This window comes from Ipomoea triloba, chromosome 8 (genome assembly GCF_003576645.1).
Source record: "Ipomoea triloba cultivar NCNSP0323 chromosome 8, ASM357664v1".
Classification (NCBI taxonomy): domain Eukaryota; kingdom Viridiplantae; phylum Streptophyta; class Magnoliopsida; order Solanales; family Convolvulaceae; genus Ipomoea; species Ipomoea triloba.
In genome coordinates, this window is record NC_044923.1 from 3,367,841 (window position 1) to 3,386,071 (window position 18,231).

At 33.6% G+C, this 18,231-nt stretch overlaps 1 protein-coding gene across 2 annotated transcripts; it reads right to left on the bottom strand.

The window, feature by feature from the left end:
- Window positions 1-4,027: 4,027 nt before the first annotated feature.
- Window positions 4,028-8,024, bottom strand: LOC116027828 (polyadenylate-binding protein RBP47-like). Of its 2 annotated transcripts, XM_031269590.1 has the most exons (7): window positions 7,569-8,024; window positions 7,417-7,538; window positions 5,737-6,217; window positions 4,980-5,044; window positions 4,774-4,904; window positions 4,588-4,684; window positions 4,028-4,481 (listed from the first exon to the last, which is right to left on the bottom strand). In XM_031269590.1, the coding sequence occupies exons 1-7, from the start codon at window positions 7,795-7,797 to the stop codon at window positions 4,314-4,316; spliced, it is 1,293 nt and encodes a 430-aa protein (XP_031125450.1). In that variant the 5' UTR covers window positions 7,798-8,024; the 3' UTR covers window positions 4,028-4,313. The 2 variants fall into 2 exon arrangements, with proteins under 2 accessions (XP_031125450.1, XP_031125449.1); XM_031269589.1 differs by having other exon boundaries at window positions 7,417-8,024.
- Between the last annotated feature and the right edge of the window lie 10,207 nt (window positions 8,025-18,231).

Here is an 18,231-nt window from a genome sequence, read left to right on the forward strand (position 1 = left end):
TGGCCTGAAAGTCTGGTGCAATGGAATCTGGGTATTGATTTGATTGAATTGCCCCAATGTAAAAAATGATGATCATAAAATAGATCAAAAGTCAAAGGATGTATATCTGTATGGGTACCACAATATATATATAATGTAATGGTTATGGTGGACCTGGTAATAACATGCATGGATTCTTTCATGGGTTTCTGGAGATGTTTAACTTTAAGTGAGAATTGTAGATAGATGAGGCCAAAATAGAACAAAACCACAGTAAAAACAGTATGGTATGGGATGATAAAAGGGCAAAAGCAGCCACATGTTATACAAAGCTTGTCTGGTTTTACAATTATCAAATGCAGCTGGCTCTTAGTAAACATCGACCTGTCTTTTCTGGGTCCTATGTTTCTCTTAATTAATTGCTCACTCTAATTAATTTTAATTAATTCTTTTTTAGTTAATATAGGAAGTTCTATATACGGAGTGAATTGATATGATCATCATCTAATTAATGTTGTCTCCTTTTGTTGCCTTTTTCGATACTAACAAGCTAAGAAAATATCAGAGTGATGAGTTGGATGATTTAAAGTTAGCTTAAGTGTCTTGTTGATTTTAAGTTCAATTTTTTTTTTTTAATGGTCATAAGTTCAAATTTCATTAAACATTAATAAAAAAAAAATAAAGTTTTCATATATAATAAAGCCATTCCTTAAACATTAAATATATAATCAGGTTTAAGTTTCTAGTTCGAGTTTCACCTTATATATACATTGTATGAGTGAATATTTTTATTGAACTTTTCATCAGTTAGAATTAACGAATTTGTGCGTAAAGAATAACTATAAGTTATAGAATTATAATTACAATATATAAATTAAAGATTATCATAACCTATACATAATTTTGATTTATAAAAAAAATAAGTTAAGGCATAATTATAGTTTATTGATGTGAAAATTGACATGACAACAGGGGGTAAAAGATGAACATGTGAATCAATATGATTATGTTTGGGACATTGGGCAATTTCTGCTACAGAACTGTGGCCAATACTTAGTTGGTTCTTCGTACAAATATGCAGCATATAAGAGCACCATGATAAAACCTAAAGTTGGCTTTTTTGTCATATTTGTATGAGTTGAAACAGAAGAAAAAAAAAATCAATATCAAGGCATGGTCGTCAATAATGTGTCCAGCGGGCGCGTGAAAGGATGGAGATTAGAACAATAAATTTGAGAAGATTTTATTATTGATAAATCCATTATATTTAAAGTACAGGAAAATATGTATTTATAAAGATACAAAGAAGTTCCAATCGAATGATAAATGATAATATTCTTTTCTCCCAAACAGAGGGGTAGAGGTCTGATAATATTCTCAATCAAAAGGGTAGAGGTATGATGGAAAATCCAGTTTGAGAACCCCAAACATGTGGCTTGAGAGAAATTTTTAAGATTACTCACTTCATTCGCCTCCAAGACCGCATTAAAGTCCCCAGTTGTGAGCCAGGACACAATGCTCAATAGGGTTTTTTCCGGCAACGCCCCTCCAATTTTTTTTAATAGTATAATAATACTTATTTTTGGTGTCCTCCCTCTTCAAAATATTTGGCCCCTCCCAATCAATCTTGCAACTAAGTTTCATATTTTCTAGACTTTTCACAATATCAATTCTTATCTTCTTCAAGGAGTAACCTTGTCATTTTTCATATATTTTTGAAGTTTTTAATCTTTTGATAAATTACTGGTATGGTATATTTTTATTTCTCTTCAAGCACTCAAGCATCATTCTTTCTTTAAATAACTGCATTAATGCCGGCTTCGGTCTTCCAAGTCAAAGAAGAGGGTGATTACATAACAAATAATTAGATATATAAGATAGATATTAATTTGAAACAAAGAATTAATTAAGATTAGCTAAAGCATAGGGTGATTAATATATATATATATATATATATATATATATATATATATATATATATATATATATATATATATATAACATTAATATTTTAACAAAATATAATTTTTTTTTTCAAAAAAATATAATTTTTGAACATAAAAATAATAATATTATTTGTAGATTTTTATTTTTTAAATTTTGAATTAATATTAATTTTTCTTAGACTTTAAAGTTGGATTGTAAATTCTCAGCGTTAGTATTTGTAGACTTTATTCATTTTTTTGAACATTCAAATCTGTTAAAAAAAAAATCGCTGGCCGACCCGCAGGGCTACCAACCCGTGTAGGAACAGGTTACGGTTGCATGAATCTTAATCTGCGAACATGACGAGCCGGCCCATAAAAACCTGTAAAAAATTAAGCCCAAAGTGAAGCAGGCCTAATGGGACAGACCGATTCTCTTTGAAAGTACTAACGTGCGACTTCCATACACCACAGCTAGATTCCAGGGTTCACTATCCCTTTCTCTCTCCTGCATTAAGATCGACAAACTGAGGATGAGTATGTACTAAAAAATAAACATCAATAGCCGAAATTGGAATTTAGAGTCTGTAATTGGATTGAGAATATGGATCGCTAAGACAAATGGTAAGACATTATTTTAAAATAGTTAAAAAAATTGTTTGAGTTAATTTTATTTTTTGTCATATATTTATATGTGACAGTCAATTTTTAGCCATTTTTAAATCAAAATATCATTATTTGGTCCTATTATTATTATTACGGCATGGCCATTTTTAATATTCCGTCAACAAAATCGTTGAAATGTCGTTAAATACAAATACACTTTGATCTTTTTTTTTATACAAAGTAGGTTGACCCGTTATATTTTTTATGTTTTTTTTTTTTTTTGAAAAAAATTCATAATTGAAGTCCGAAATGCTCTTGTGTTTAACGATATTCAAACTATTTTGTTGATAAAGAACAAAAAATGATCATGTCACAATAATACTATGACAATAAATGAATGTTCTGATAAAAAAAATTTTAAATGGACTACCACCTACAAATTTAGAATTGCAAATGAAATTAACTCTTTTTAGTTTTAATATAATGCCTCTCTATTTAGTAAAAACTTTTTTAAAAAAAATTCACCTAATACTATACATAATTAGCATCTCAAAGGAATGATTAAAACTAACTTTAGAATCCATAAATATATCTGAATCTTAATAGCTCTGTTTGTGGAATTGTGGTCCAATAACAACAAAATGATACAATATATTTGGATAATAAAATGGGAAAATGATACTTTTTTTATGGGCTCTCAAGGCTTAGAGTTACTTCAACGTATTCACTAATTTTAACCACAGAGACGTAGAGTTTTAAAAAAAAAAAAAAAAAAAACCACAGACCTAGAGAAAATTATATGATCTTGTTTCATATAGTTTTTTTTTCTCCGCAAAAACATAACGAGACCAGATTAAAACAATTAGTCATTAAAAATGGTCTTGACCACTCGAGAGCCTATCAAACTTGTGAGCTTAAAAATAAGTGTATTTGTGGTGGGGTTATAAATGATTGGTCCAATTAAAATGACACTGATGAAACAATGTGAATTGAACTAGTTTACAAAAGAGTAATGGTCCCTGCATACCTGTATTCCCATGTATCACTTTTGGCACTTGGCACCATGCATGCACAAAAACATACCCCAAACTAACCACAGTTAATAGAATCACAAAAACAAATAATTTCAGGTTCCACTCTTGACTGTACACTCTGCACAATAGGATTTTCATCTCGTCTGATCAATTAAGGTCTACTAATGACCCTTATGTTAAAGTCACCCAATAACCGCCTAGATTCCCAGTAAAACTCAAACTCTACACTGTAGTTAAAACGAGACTTTAAGGTGATTGATCGAACTAACTAAACTATCCTGGCCCAAAGGGTAATAATTTGGTTACATGCATGTGATGAGGAGATGACAGAAAACATGCATATTTCACAATCAAACATTTATATGCACTCCCAACTGCAGTGGTGAATAATGACAGAAGAAGAGGGAAAGATGTTAACCTTTTTTTCTGCACAGCACACAGCTCAACACATGCATGCACCATTTGCTTCATGGAGCCATGGAATTGAAAATGGAGTTTCAAAATCATCATTTATTTTCAAATGAAAAATAAATGTCCAAACTTCATAGTAGTCAATGTTTGATTATAGGATTCGATTTCGCTAGTAGATATAGAACTACTACTTCTCATGGATGTTCATGTCAAAACTCAGTTCCAGCTCCCTTTTTTTTTTTTCGTAGAGATCGATATAACTAAAGCCGTTGCTCACATTGCCCGGTGGTCGCGATTCTTGAATCAAGATAGGAGAACAATAGCCCGTCCCCTTTCGAAGCTCCCGTGCAGGCCGCGTTCAGCTTACTTGTGGCTGGTGGGCCCCATACATTGGATAAGCGCCATACGTCGTTGCAGCAGCATACATGTTCGGGTCATGGGGCACTTGGAAAGCGTAACCATAGCCATCATAGAAGTGTCCCCCGTAATATGGACCAGTCCACGGGCTCACGAAATCAGATCTCGACTGTAAAATGTTTAGGGGAATGTAAATTAAATCAGCAAGTAATAGTCCCTGATCGAGAGCTGTTAAAACGTAAGATCACAGAAGAAAAACGGGGAGATCGACAAACCTGTCTGTTCGCTGGATTTCGCCCCCAAGAAAGGCGAACTGTCTGTTTCCCAATCACGAGACCTTTCAGCTTCTCCAATGCTTCTTCAGCATCATTTCTGCAAAAAACGATACTTGTTACTATACTGATGTACTTTAAGCCCGAAAACTGATAGTTAATTAAATTATTCGGGATAGACAAAAACACCTGTTGGCAAATTGCACGAATCCACATCCTTTCCCGACTGGAATTTTTACTGAAACTACTTCGCCATATTGTAAGAAAGGCTGCCTCAGATCTTCATCGCTAACATTTGGGTCGAGGCCCCCAACAAATATCTGCAATGACAAATTATTACCCAAAACGTGACCAAAAAAAAACAAGAAAAGCACATAAGAAGTTTGGCCACGAACTGTCGTATTAGTAGAATCTCCATCAGATTGTGATCCACGGGCTGGAGAACCATTCACATATCCACCTACCACAGCCATTTTTAAAAAGTGAGTATCAGTTTCAACAAAATTCAAGTCATGAGGCGACTACCATAAATGTCTGTAATTCAGAGAAAATAAGGTCGAGATGAAGTTCTGAACAATTGTGTCGAGATAAGGTGTTGAAGGAAAACAAGCTTGCAACGCAAGAAAACCGGTGTGATGTTCTCATGCCAGATCACTAGCAAAATATACTGTGAAATCAAACTTCGGAATGCAAAAATAACGAATGACATATCCAATATCTCGTAAAGAACAGGAATACAAATTAAATCATATCAAAATAGTAACAAAGATCTACTTCAATTCATTAAGAAATCAAGCAATGAGAGGTCATTAGGATTTAAGATCGTGCATTAATTGGCGGTGTAGCTTTTCCAATTACGAGAAGTCTAAGAACAAATCCAAGATATGGCCATTTCCTATTCAGCTTAACAATTTCACCGCTATATATAAAGAAACGACAAATCTAGTATTTCACTTATAACCATGCCACTATAGGGAAGAAACATAAAATCTAGTTAACGACTCCCTTTCTAATACAGTATGTAGATTTGATTTATTTCCAATCTCATTAGCGGAGAAGCAAAGAAATTATCCGAATTGTATTACATTTTAATAAAATTAATACAATAACGATGATAATACTAATAATGATGCAGAGTAATAAACGACCTACCTTGTGCACCGTGTTGCATTTGATATCCCGATGATTTCCGTGGAGTAGCTGCACCAATTCGCATAGGCCTGCTCGAACAATACACGCCATTCATTTCAGTCATGGCCTGTGACCTCTCATTATCGTCTCCAAACCTTACAAAACCGTAACCCTTAGACCGACCGGTATTGGCATCGATGACTACTTTAGCCGCTTTAACAGAGGGATATTTACTAGAGAATGTATCGAGCAGTAAGGTGTCGGTAACATCAGCAGCTAAATCTCCTACGAAGATGGAAAGATCGGACCCATTATTCGCACGCTTCTCGCCCATGCTAAATGTGGCCCAATTCAAACGGAAATGTTGCTCCGTATTAGGCATCACCATGCAACCATACGACTGCAGAACTTTCTCTGCAGCAGCGTGCGAAAGGAACTCCACGAAACCGTATCCCTCTGAGAAACCAGTCTGCTTGTTTCGAATGACCTTTAACGAGGTAACCTGCATTCAAACAATTACTTTCGATGTCAGCAAGAATTATAGTCGTCAAAGATCGACAACAATAAAATTCCGCGTTTTTCTTTTCTCAAGAGAAAGTTTAAAATCATCACTCAGTTGTTGATGCTCTAACATACTTTGTTGCACATACAAGAAAGAAAACGATTACTATCTCCCGTTTATCAAACCATATTTCTTGTTTCTTAAAGAACTACTATACTCATAAAATCTCCTCAATAAACACAACCATTCAAAAAGCATAAACGTAAACCAAAATCTGCAGGCAGTAAGTCAAATAATTTACAATCTCAAATTACTGAAATCAACCTCATAATCACTCCCGTCTACTGAAGAACAATACTTTTTAGAAGAGAAGGCACAAGACAATATCAAACATACTCTGAAAGACTCAACTTTTTCGCAGTGGATTAGGGAATGCGTTTTCATTTATGCAATTTCTAGTTAGATATCTACCAGCTTGAATTTAAAAAATTATCAGTCAAATCAGATGCTTTCTTTGTTATAAACATAAAACATGTACTCTGTATTACATATGCATGGAGAAAACGGAATCTTTTGTTTTCTTTTTAAGGAAACAAAATAGTAAAAGAACAGAATCTTTTAGCTTACAAATATATTCAAGAAAGATTGCCATTACCCATTATGTATGCAATGAAGTGAGGTGAGACTATCACACTCCCATCATCAAATTACTCTGATTCAGGCTAAAGTTCATGCTTTTCAAGAAAAGATTGTAACTTTATGAGGTTTTTTACATATATGCATAATATACTTAATTCATTGTTTTTCCTTGCCCACAACCACACCTTGACACGACCAGTGACTCAGCGGCCCATTAGGCAGGAGGACCAGCATCTGTGCCTACAACAAACCGATATTACGGGTTGATCCTTTGTAGGCCCACAATCTACCTTCAAGGAACCAAATGAGGTGTCTGTGCGGGCTGATTAATTGTTTTTCCTGTTCTTAATTCTGGTAATTAATTCCCAAATACCAGATAACTAATTTTCAGATCAATCACTAGTATTAATGAACACCCAGATTCGCAGCCAATTAAAATCATTAATTTATATACGAATATACCGCAAAACAATTAAATACAGTGATTAATAAATGTATACATATATATATGTATATAATGCAGGAGAGATAAAGAAAATGAGAATGAATGATAGTGAGACCTCTCCGGTGGTAGAAAAGCAGTTGCGGAGATAATCCTCGTCCATCCAATGGTGGAGGTCGCCCACCCAGATCGTTCTGTTCTCACCGTTGGATCCTCCACCGCGCTGCAGCAGCGGCGGCGGCGGCTGGGCCGCCGCCACCTGCGTCGGCGAAATGGGGTGGTGGTGGCCGCCGTGGAACGGCATGTAATGAGGCGAGTAAGGCGGCGGCGCCGGCATGAACTGGTGCTGCATTACCATGGCCGCCGCCGGGGGCGGCGCGTACTGCATCGGCACCCACGGCTGCTGCGCTGCGGCCACCGGAACCGCCGGCGCCGGCGCCGGCTTATGCTGCTCTGTCTTGTTCTCCTTCTGCGATTCAGAACCATTATTCATTTCCATTTCTCTCTATCGCAAAGAACCCAGGAATTAAAGCTTATATTATTATTATTATATATATATAGATATATAGATATATAGATATATATACCCTCTATCTTATATATATAAAAACGAGAAAGTTTTATATATATGTGTGTGTGCGTGTGTGTGTGTAGAGATGAAGAAGAGATGTATAGATATAGATATAGTATACGTATAGGTGAATCTGGAGCAGTTAGAGAGAGGGGGAGAATGAGGATGGAGGCTGTATAGGATTTATGAGAGAGAGAGAGGGGCTTGTAGCCCTTTAATCAAACTATTGTATTAACAGCCCTACGATAAGACGGTGGCATACGTTTTCTCAGCCGTTGGATCCTCCTAAGATTGGTCGGCCGCCGGTTTTGCTTATCAATTAATATAACTTGTATTATAACTCCAAAATCTATCTATAGGTTTATAATAATTTTTATTTAATTGGGCTTGTAATATTTTTCGCTCAATAAAAGTATTCACGCACATAATATGCACGCACTTAGGCACTCACTTATTGTTATAAAAAAAAATTGCTAATATAAATGATTTTTAATTTCTTATATTTTAATAAATGATTAATAGTTGCTTAATTTAATCTTTCCAATAATTTATTACTTAAACTCTATTTTTCATCATAAAGTTACATCTTTTCAAATAATAATTAAATAAACATAAACTAAAATACGGTAATCTCATTTAATTACGTGCATTCGAGATCCTTAAGGCAACCACATCAATACATTTTTCTTGGTTTTTAGAATAGTAAAGAATTGAGCAATTACTTTTTAACCGACGTGGGACGTGGTTTAATTTTTAGCCGCATTTTTTTCTTGCGAAGAAAGAAAAAACGTGAAGTGCGCATTTGGAGCGCACTCATGCGCCCCAGCGGGCGCGTCAGAGTGACCGCCAGCTGACGGCAACTCTGACTTTTAACCGTTGAGTCCTTTTTTTTTTTTAATTGTTAGAAACATTTTTTTTTCTTTTCTTTTTCTCTCCCATTTTTGTCTCTATCCTGCATGACAACCATAAAAATTGTGCAAAAACTCAACTAGTACGAATGCTCTTATAACTTAAATTGATATGTCGAACTAGATCCTATAAAAAGATGTTCTATTTTTAGGATTTTTTTTTCCCTTTAAAATGGGTCATGCATTTTCATGGCTTCTTTTCCTATTCATTGAATGCATCAAAAAAATTATTTATTATTTTTTATATATAAATCAGGTCATTTTTCATTTTTTTTCTCTATTTTTGTCACATTCCATATTTAGAGAAAACAAAAAAAAAAACAAAAATAATGACCGAGTAGGTAGAGTACGACTATCGTATCAAAAAGTTACGAGTTCAATTTTTACCAATACTTCCTCAATTAAGTATGTCATACAGTATTTTTTAGCGTGATTTATCTAATGCACACCTTTAAATAACGGTTACTGATTTTTGCTTCAAAAAGAAAAGAGAAATTAAAGAAATTTGCTGCAGTAGAGATGGCAGGTTGGATACTGATAAGACTGTGGAAAGGACAGAATTAAATGGAAAAAGCAGTCTAATGTTTGAAAACACAGGAAATATTTGTACAGATTGTTACTAGGTATCATCAACCCTACATGATCATCATCGTATTTACTTATTATGGTACACAACAACCTTAGCTGTTACTGACTAAATATAGTACGATGAATCATCCTAATCACCACCTCAACGTCACAAGCTCGCTAGATTTTTCTGGTTTCTTCCTAATATGGTGGGATTTCAATATTTCATGCACTTGTGTATTGTACTTTGTCTAGAAAAAAATTAATGCCATAAAATATAATTTAATTAATTGTTATTACAATAATTAATAAGTATTTAATTAAAGCATGTAATCAAGAAAGTGAAATAAATACTTTTTACACAGAGAAATAATGAAGTTGTTCATTAAATACAATTGTTGTTTTTTAAAACAATTATTACGCGGTCTCAAGGTAGTTGTGTTTTAATTACATTTGTTAACTTGATATGTTTGAATTTGAAAATTTCTTATTTATTTCGGTGTAATCATCATTTCAACTGGAAAGTAAGTTATTTATTATAAATGTAATATTATAAAGATTTGAATCTTACAAAATTAGGTGGTCTTCCTGGTTTATATTTTTAAAATCTTAGAACTGAAATGGTATGCTTTGATTCTAATTTAAAATTACAAAAAATAAAATAATAATAATAATCAAAGCTAATTATTGACAGAGGGTGTAATTAAGGATCTAGAAGAGTTACACTACGTTATGAGATAAAGAGAAAATTTTTATATTATTTAACAAATACAAGGTGATCGAGAGCTCAGTTAATTTGTCCTGAGTGGTCAAATAACTCTAATCAACTCACAATGTTAAAGCTATTATAAGCTAAGTAATTGTATGGAGTAGAAGGTGCCTTATATACACAAAAGATAATGCGTTTTTACTACTTAAGTCTACATCTAAGATTATGATAACACGTGGCTCTAGCGTGTCATGCATTGGTTTATAGGATAACAATGATCGGTTAGGCAGTAGTGCAATTCGGTCAGATAGTGCATTATGTCTATAGGAAGCTAAAACGTCTAACTAATCCGGTGGAGCAACCGACATATATTTACTTAGTAGCCTAAACAACCCATACTAGTACAAGTAGATCTAGTCAGCAGTCTTCTCGACAACCCCTAATTGCCTGAGTACTACGCAATAGTAACCTCCTAGACGACTTAATTAGCTGTATTTGCTATATTTGGATTATTGAACAAATTAAGCTGCGCTATCTTATAATCTCATCACTAATACTAGATAAAATCGATCTATGATTATGTCTGAACATGAATATTTCCAGAAAACCAACCCATATTTTCAAGTCCAACTAACCTAAATGGAATTGAAGTAGGCAAAATCAATCCATGGAACCCTATTGGACTCTTAATTAACAAAATTCAAGTGTTTGACCTCATAAATGAATGGCCCCAATTATTGATTTTGCTATACATGCATCATGAATCATCATATCATTGTCTATCTGGTAGTGCAGCGGCTAAGGAGTGTGGTGGCATCCACCCTCGTCACGTGATGAGGCAATGTTGGTTTCTGAAATCCTCATTTTCACACAATCCTTTTTTATATTTTTTTCATTGTGCCCCACAATGACATATATATGCAACTTGTATCAAACCTTTTTCAATTTCTAGCTATTTTGTCATCTATATATACTCCTCACACTATATATAGTTGTTCCCTAAATTCTTACTCTTCTAGTCTTTTACATCGCTAATAGCATATTGATTGTATTTATAATAATGAACTAGACATAGCGAGTCGTCAAAGATGAAATAAATCACAAGATATGCTTTAATGAATTACAAATTGGTTTCCCATAATGCTTGGTACGATGAAGAATCGAAATTAAACCTACACCCTGTGAGGACTTTTAGTGAAGCAAAATTATTGATTCTTTGAATCAATCAATTAGTTGAGTTATACTTTAAAAGTTAAAGTGTCAGACAAAGACTTAGAAAGTCAAACCCAACATTATATTATTGAAACGTATCACTGACTGTTACGTAAGTATAAATGTATAATGAAATAAAGTTGTATTTTTACAATTAAGGTTTTGACTTAGTGATGGTAAACCATTCTCTTTTATTTATTTATTATTTATTTATTTATTTATATTATTACTTGCATTGTGATGTTAATATGTTACGGTATGACATTGACACAGCGACCTTTCTATGGATTCCTAGCAACCAATCACACTGTCTAATGAATAATTAGTTGCTAATTAATCTTGATCTACAAGGTACGAGGTGGTCAACTCGTGTGTGTTGTGTAATATATATATTGTCAATATTTAAATTTTATATGGACTATTACAAAATGATATAACTATTATTATTGAATGTTAAATATTACAATGTGTTAGTAAAAGATGATTATATTTATGGTCAATCTCAATATGTATTGACTTAAAATAATATTAAAGTGAGACTTTGACCGAACTCATGATAATGATGTACTTACCAATTGATTTAGTCTTAAATTATAAAATTAATTATCTCATATTTCTTCAAGACTTAAATAATAATGGAGTTGCAGATGGACTTTGAAAAGAGATAATAATAATAATAATAATGCGATAAATGTATTCTTGGCCCAAAATTGTAACCAAAACCCAATAGAATTTGGGTGCATTCTATCGTTGCAACATTTTCTCATTGACACAAAAGCCCATTTAGCTTGCAATTCAAATGTATGCATTAAAAAGTGAAAATAAAAAATAAAAAAAATCAAATAGTTCTTTATTGGAAGTTGACTATTTCCTTAGTGCTAGGCATTAATGGGAGTCCTATGCACAATGGATTCATACATTATTAGCAAATGTTTCCATTAGTATATATATTACTCCGTATTCCATTAGTATATATAAATGTTAGCAAAGAACTTGTAGTTAAATGGCAGAACTGTACCTTTCCCAGGTTCAAACTTCAGTGGAGGTATTGACTTTTTTTGTTGAAATAGGTTGAAAAAATATGTCATCCTTCCATCACAAAGAGAACTTATTTTCTCCAAAAGTAGTATGAATCAACCAACCAGCCGAACCTTAACAACCGCTTATGAGTCAAGTTCTACTACTTACCAAATTCCGCATGCCCCTCTCTTTACCCCATTCGAGTTCTTCTCGGTATCCAACTGGGGAAATAATCTTGTGTCACTTTTCATGCACTAGTCACTCCACAATACGTCACAAACACATAAAATTAAAGATAAATTACTTAAGTCATAGTGTTATAATTATAGAAAATTACCCGCAATATCAGAAAATGCTAAACAGGAGTCATTAAGCTTTAATAAAATAAGTCTTGTGTGAGATTACTCGACTTAAAATATATAATACTTTTTAGCTTAAAAAATCATATATTTCACGTGAGATAGCCTCAGCAAGACCTACCCGCTTTAATATTATAATCCAATTAGACACAATAACATGAGCTACATATAGTGCATATAAATTAAGAAACTTCTTAGATGAAAATTAGAGATTGACATATAGTTAGATACTTGGATTATACCAACACCCAACCTAGATACAACAATGATACGATGATCATAACCTCGTAAGACTTACGTAGTTAACCTCGCTCATCTATTTCAAATCATGCATGGAAACATTGCATGATGAATATATGGATACAATAATAATACTAGAAAAATTCAAATTTGCGTACAATTATATTCAAATTAACATGATACGATCTATCTCGTATCGACATATTGGTTTAAACGTTTGAGCCAATGGTTTGAAATCCGCCGGAGTGGCCCACGCCGGGGCTGTGGCCTGGATTTGTGCCGGTGACAAAGCCATACGCGCCGCCGCCGTCGGTGTCATCATCCGACGGTCCAACTTTATGATCATCGTGATGGCGAAGAGAGTGGCTGCCATGAACATTGTTGGGCAGAAAGTTTGGAGCTTTGTTCAATGGCCTTTCATGGCTGACATGAACCCCAAAGGAGAAGAGAAGTGCGAGAAAGATGCCACAAGTGAGCATCATCAACTTGAATGTGGCCATTGAATTGAGTGGTGATTTTTGGAAGGTTTTTGGAGATTATGAGAAAATTAAATGTGATGGATTTGATCGAGGGGATCAGATCGAGAATGTAAAAACTGGAGAATTGGAGAGTGGGTAGTGTTGGTGTGGTTGAAGTTTAGAAGTTGAGGTGTATATATAGGTGTGGACTAGTGGTGTTGTGTATATTCAATTATCATATGATAAAGAAGTGACATTAGGCCATATTCCCTACATGAATCTCTACTTTTCTTGTGAATATAAGTGCAATGAAAGATCTTGTCCACCCTACAATTTCTACAATCCTACATCATGGATTTTTTTATTATTATTATTTTTTGGGTAGAGTACTCGTATTTTCACATCCATTAATTGGGAGGACTCCCCACAATCATTAGTGCATACACATAAATTTGAATGACATATATACATATGAATTCGAACTTTTAATCCCAATTTTAAAAACCCTGAAAGTATATGGCTAGAGTCGAGTTTATACATTAAATGCATGCGAAGCAGTCAACAAGCTCTGATACCAAATGTTAAATCAAACACCTACCACTATCCCAAAAGTTATAGTTAGTAGCGAAGGCGTAACTTTATTCCTTATACTTGTGTAGCAATCAGCACCACGTTTTGATGACATGACAGATGCTAGACTTAGCTTGGACCTCCAAATTTTTGCCCAACAATGCATGGTTTATCATTTCTGTGGAGTTTGCGGTTATTACAAATGAGTTGAATATATCTAGTGCACGCACACTTTTAAATAGTAGTTGCGAGTTTCCTTATCACCAAATATTTTGTATATGTATGTGTGTGTATACATACACACAAAGACATATATACATATATATACATATTAGGCTTGCAAATATCACTATGGCAAATCAAATCTGATATAGCTAAAAAGCAGCAAAGTGTCATTCGTCCCGGCCCACCAATATGAGGAGTATGAGACGACAATGATGATGTATACAATATATTGCGATGTGTTTAGAGTTTTATTACAAATACTCCTAATACGAAATAACCTCAAATCGTTCAAATCTTAGATTCTTTTTAGATTAATATTAAATGGGAATGTTGATTCCATTGTTTAGTTAGACTTGAAATTATAAGAAATAATGAGTATATAATAGTAGCCACTAAGACTCGAATTCACCCCTTCCTCATAGGGTGCAACCGGGTGCCACTAGACCATAAGGTCATTATTCACTATTAATTATGATACTTGTCTATTTTTTCTGTCTATTAAGGCCAAGGGGCCACGTTAGGTTCCAACATATATGAAAATTAGAATTGGAATTAAAATCAAATAAATTGGACCCGTTTTAGTAAAAGTATTTTATTTGATTGGTAGTAAATTGAAATTGAAATTTATTGAAATCATTGTTTAGATATGTATAACTTTAGAATTGGAAATGACCTTCCATGAAGGCAAGTGGGTATATATGTGCCAGATTTTTAGTATTACACATTTAATCTAAGATTAATATAGCACTCAAGCCAAGCCCTTAACTCCACTATAAAAGTTAGTTCATGACGAGGTTTGTCTCCAACTATAGTTTGTTATCCTTCCATTTTTTTCTTTGTTTGTTCTCCTTTTAACGACAACAATGTTTCTCATTCTTCCTATTAGGGGAAGTGCAATATATGTCACATTTTAAAAATTAAGGGACAACATTTACACCAGTAATAATTCAGGGATAACAACACTGATAATTGACATATTTGTGAGATGTTAATTAAATTACAATTTTCTCAATTTTCAATCATAATTAAATAGTCCTCTTCTAACTATTAATTAAGTCATTGACGAATGCAACTATATGCAAAGCTGCTTATTAGTTAATAATTACCATGCATGCACACAATAGTGTGATATTGGGGGTGGGTATGAATAATGCATGCACTCTCATTAGTTCCCATAACTTTCACAATAGTAATAAGTATCTGTGTTTTATGGTATTCCTAGTAGGAAAAGGGATGTTTCATGTGTCTCTCTTACAATCAGCTCAGTACGTTATTGCTAGTCTGAGTGGTCTCATCTCTTGTCTTCATATGTAATATTGGAGCTCCCAATTATTGCTCGGTAGAAACGTGCGTACGGAATGACAAGGAGCTAGCTACCAAATAGCAATGCTACTCAACGTGATATATCGTATCAATATAATAATATACCTAATTATAAAAATGTGACATGATCGGATAATTGTAAATTAAACACTTTTATTCTAGTCTTGAAAAAGTTGTATTGTTAGTTCACTCGATGTTAATGCTCGCTAAGCCACCGTCACTACTTGTAAAGAATATATAAATTATGCATTGAAATGGGTGTTCGAGTGGGTGGAATTGATTCTAATATTTAATGGTTATGAGTTCAATTCTTTTAATTTCAACACCTTCTTAGTGGAGTCAGTCGCATACGGTACAGTCTTTCTAGTGTGGTTTATGCCAAGATCAAGCACTTACCACTAGGCAGGCCAAAAGCTATGTGCCACGTTACGATGGCATGATGCTGAACTTGGTTTTCTAAATTGCCTCTCAACAACGGCTCTGATACCAATTGTGTTGAGATTAATAAGAACGTACAGGAAGCAAAAACAATAACATAAAGAAAAGAATGCAAGATTTACGTGGTTCGACAATGTGTCTATGTCCACAGGAGCGAAACTATTCTATTATTAATTGTTGGTAATAAAACACTTAGACCCCAAAATGTTCATCTAACATCTAGAAACACTCAACAAGTCAAAACAATATTTGAACTTGTCACTAGTAATGCTTTCGCATTGTCGGTATGTTTGTTGCATTTTCACTAGTATATTTATGAATTTTCTACAATAATATCTCAGCAGAAACAACCAGTTAACTATCTAACATTATGAAATCTTACATCAATATGCTTGGTCCTTGCATGATATATATACTTGGTCGAACGGGTCACCGAAGAGGGAGAAGGCAACCCATCCGGGTCGCCTTCTCAATAGGAAAAGGCGACCTAGATCTGGGTCACTTTCTCAACTAGAGAAGGCGACCCAGTCTAGGTCACCTTGGAGAAGAAGGCGACCCCAGCCTTCTTGCCGGAGAAGATTTGGGTTGCCTTCTTTCTCCTTGGTGATCGGCGATCAGTCGCTGGTCACTTTTTTTTGCCTAAAAAGTCGTTGGAATGTTGCCTGAAACCTAATGACTTGTGGTTGTAGGTCATTAATCGATTTTTGGATTTCTTTGCATCAAAATAAATTGTTTATGAGTGTAATTGCACATTGGCTAATTGACTTTTTAGCTAAAGTTCGAGGGCCTAGACCATTTTCCCTATTCACATACTCAACAAATTGTCTAGCAAGATGCTAGATCCAACTCTCCAAGCCATTATCAAACAATTTACTTCTCTTATGTGGTTTACAAACTATTACACAAGGATATAGTAAAGTTTACCCCATGCAAATTATTGAGTAGTGGTTATAGTTTTCTTGTTCAAAAAATATAAAAATAATAATAAAACAAATAGATAGTGAGGGATAGGAGACATGTGAGGTGCAATAGAAGGCGTGCATGAATTCCCTACCTCGTTTGGCTGTTTGCCCTGAAATTTGCAAGACAACGGCGGCCAACGCTTCCAGCATTATATGTACATTGCCGGCCTGAAACAATTATTTAGTCGAACTCCATGTCACCATCTTGATTCTACATTTGATTCGATATGATGTCTCATATGGACCACTTTTATATTTAATTTGTCTTTTTTTTTTCCTGTAAATTTTCAAAACTATGATTAAAACAGTACAATTATAAAATATAAATATCTAATATAATTACATAATAATTTTGGCCCGTAAATATACGTGTCTACATGCATGGGTAAGAGTATTGTTATTGTTCTTTATAGACGGTGAAATCACGTAATTAACATTTTAGAGCAACTAACTATGCACAAATCGGAGTTTTGCATAACATATTTCAGAGTATTTTTTTTTTAAATCTCGTCTTCTCTCTCTTCTATTTCAGTATATTAACCTCAAAAACTGAGCAAAAGGGTATCCCTCAATGGGATGCTCTTAGACAAACTTAAGTGATGATTTGATAACTATTGATATTTATTTATTATTACTTGTAAATCAGCGAATTCACAAGAAATAACCAAAATGTCAATAAACATACATGGCTATTCGAAGATGTTCATTGTGAAAATATTAATTAGCCATTTGATAATGATGAATATAATCAAGGTTATATACTAATCATGTTATAACTAAGTATTTGTAGTCCCTATCCTTAGTCCGTGTCACATGCACTACCACTAGTGGTTTAATAAGTATGTCATTTCACACTAATAAGAACAATATATCTTGTTACTAATCATGACATATTTTGACACTTATCGTGAGGCTAACTCAGCTCTTTAGTCTCATTTGTTTATTTTTATTATCAAAAGAAATAAGAATTGAATTTGAGACATTACACTACTCATCACAAATAAATAAATAAATAAATAAATAAGAACTAAATTCAATTTATATGTAAGAAGAGATTACAATACTTCATTTAAGATTTTGCTGAAAATCGATTTTAATTCACTCGCTCGTAATAAAAAATATTAAATATTATCAACCCAATAAAATTCTTATTAGAAAAAAACAAAGTTAAATCACAAGCCTAAGAATCGCACTAACCTGCCCTTAGGACCTAATGGAAGAGGTAAATCATGAAATGTGCTTCAGTGACTTAGAGACCAAAAGCTTTTATATTAGTTACATGCTGCGCTTCAAGTAATAGTTATACGCTTTTCCATAAATCAAAACTTTTATATTATTTTAATTTGTGCATTATTGTTTTGATTAAATTAA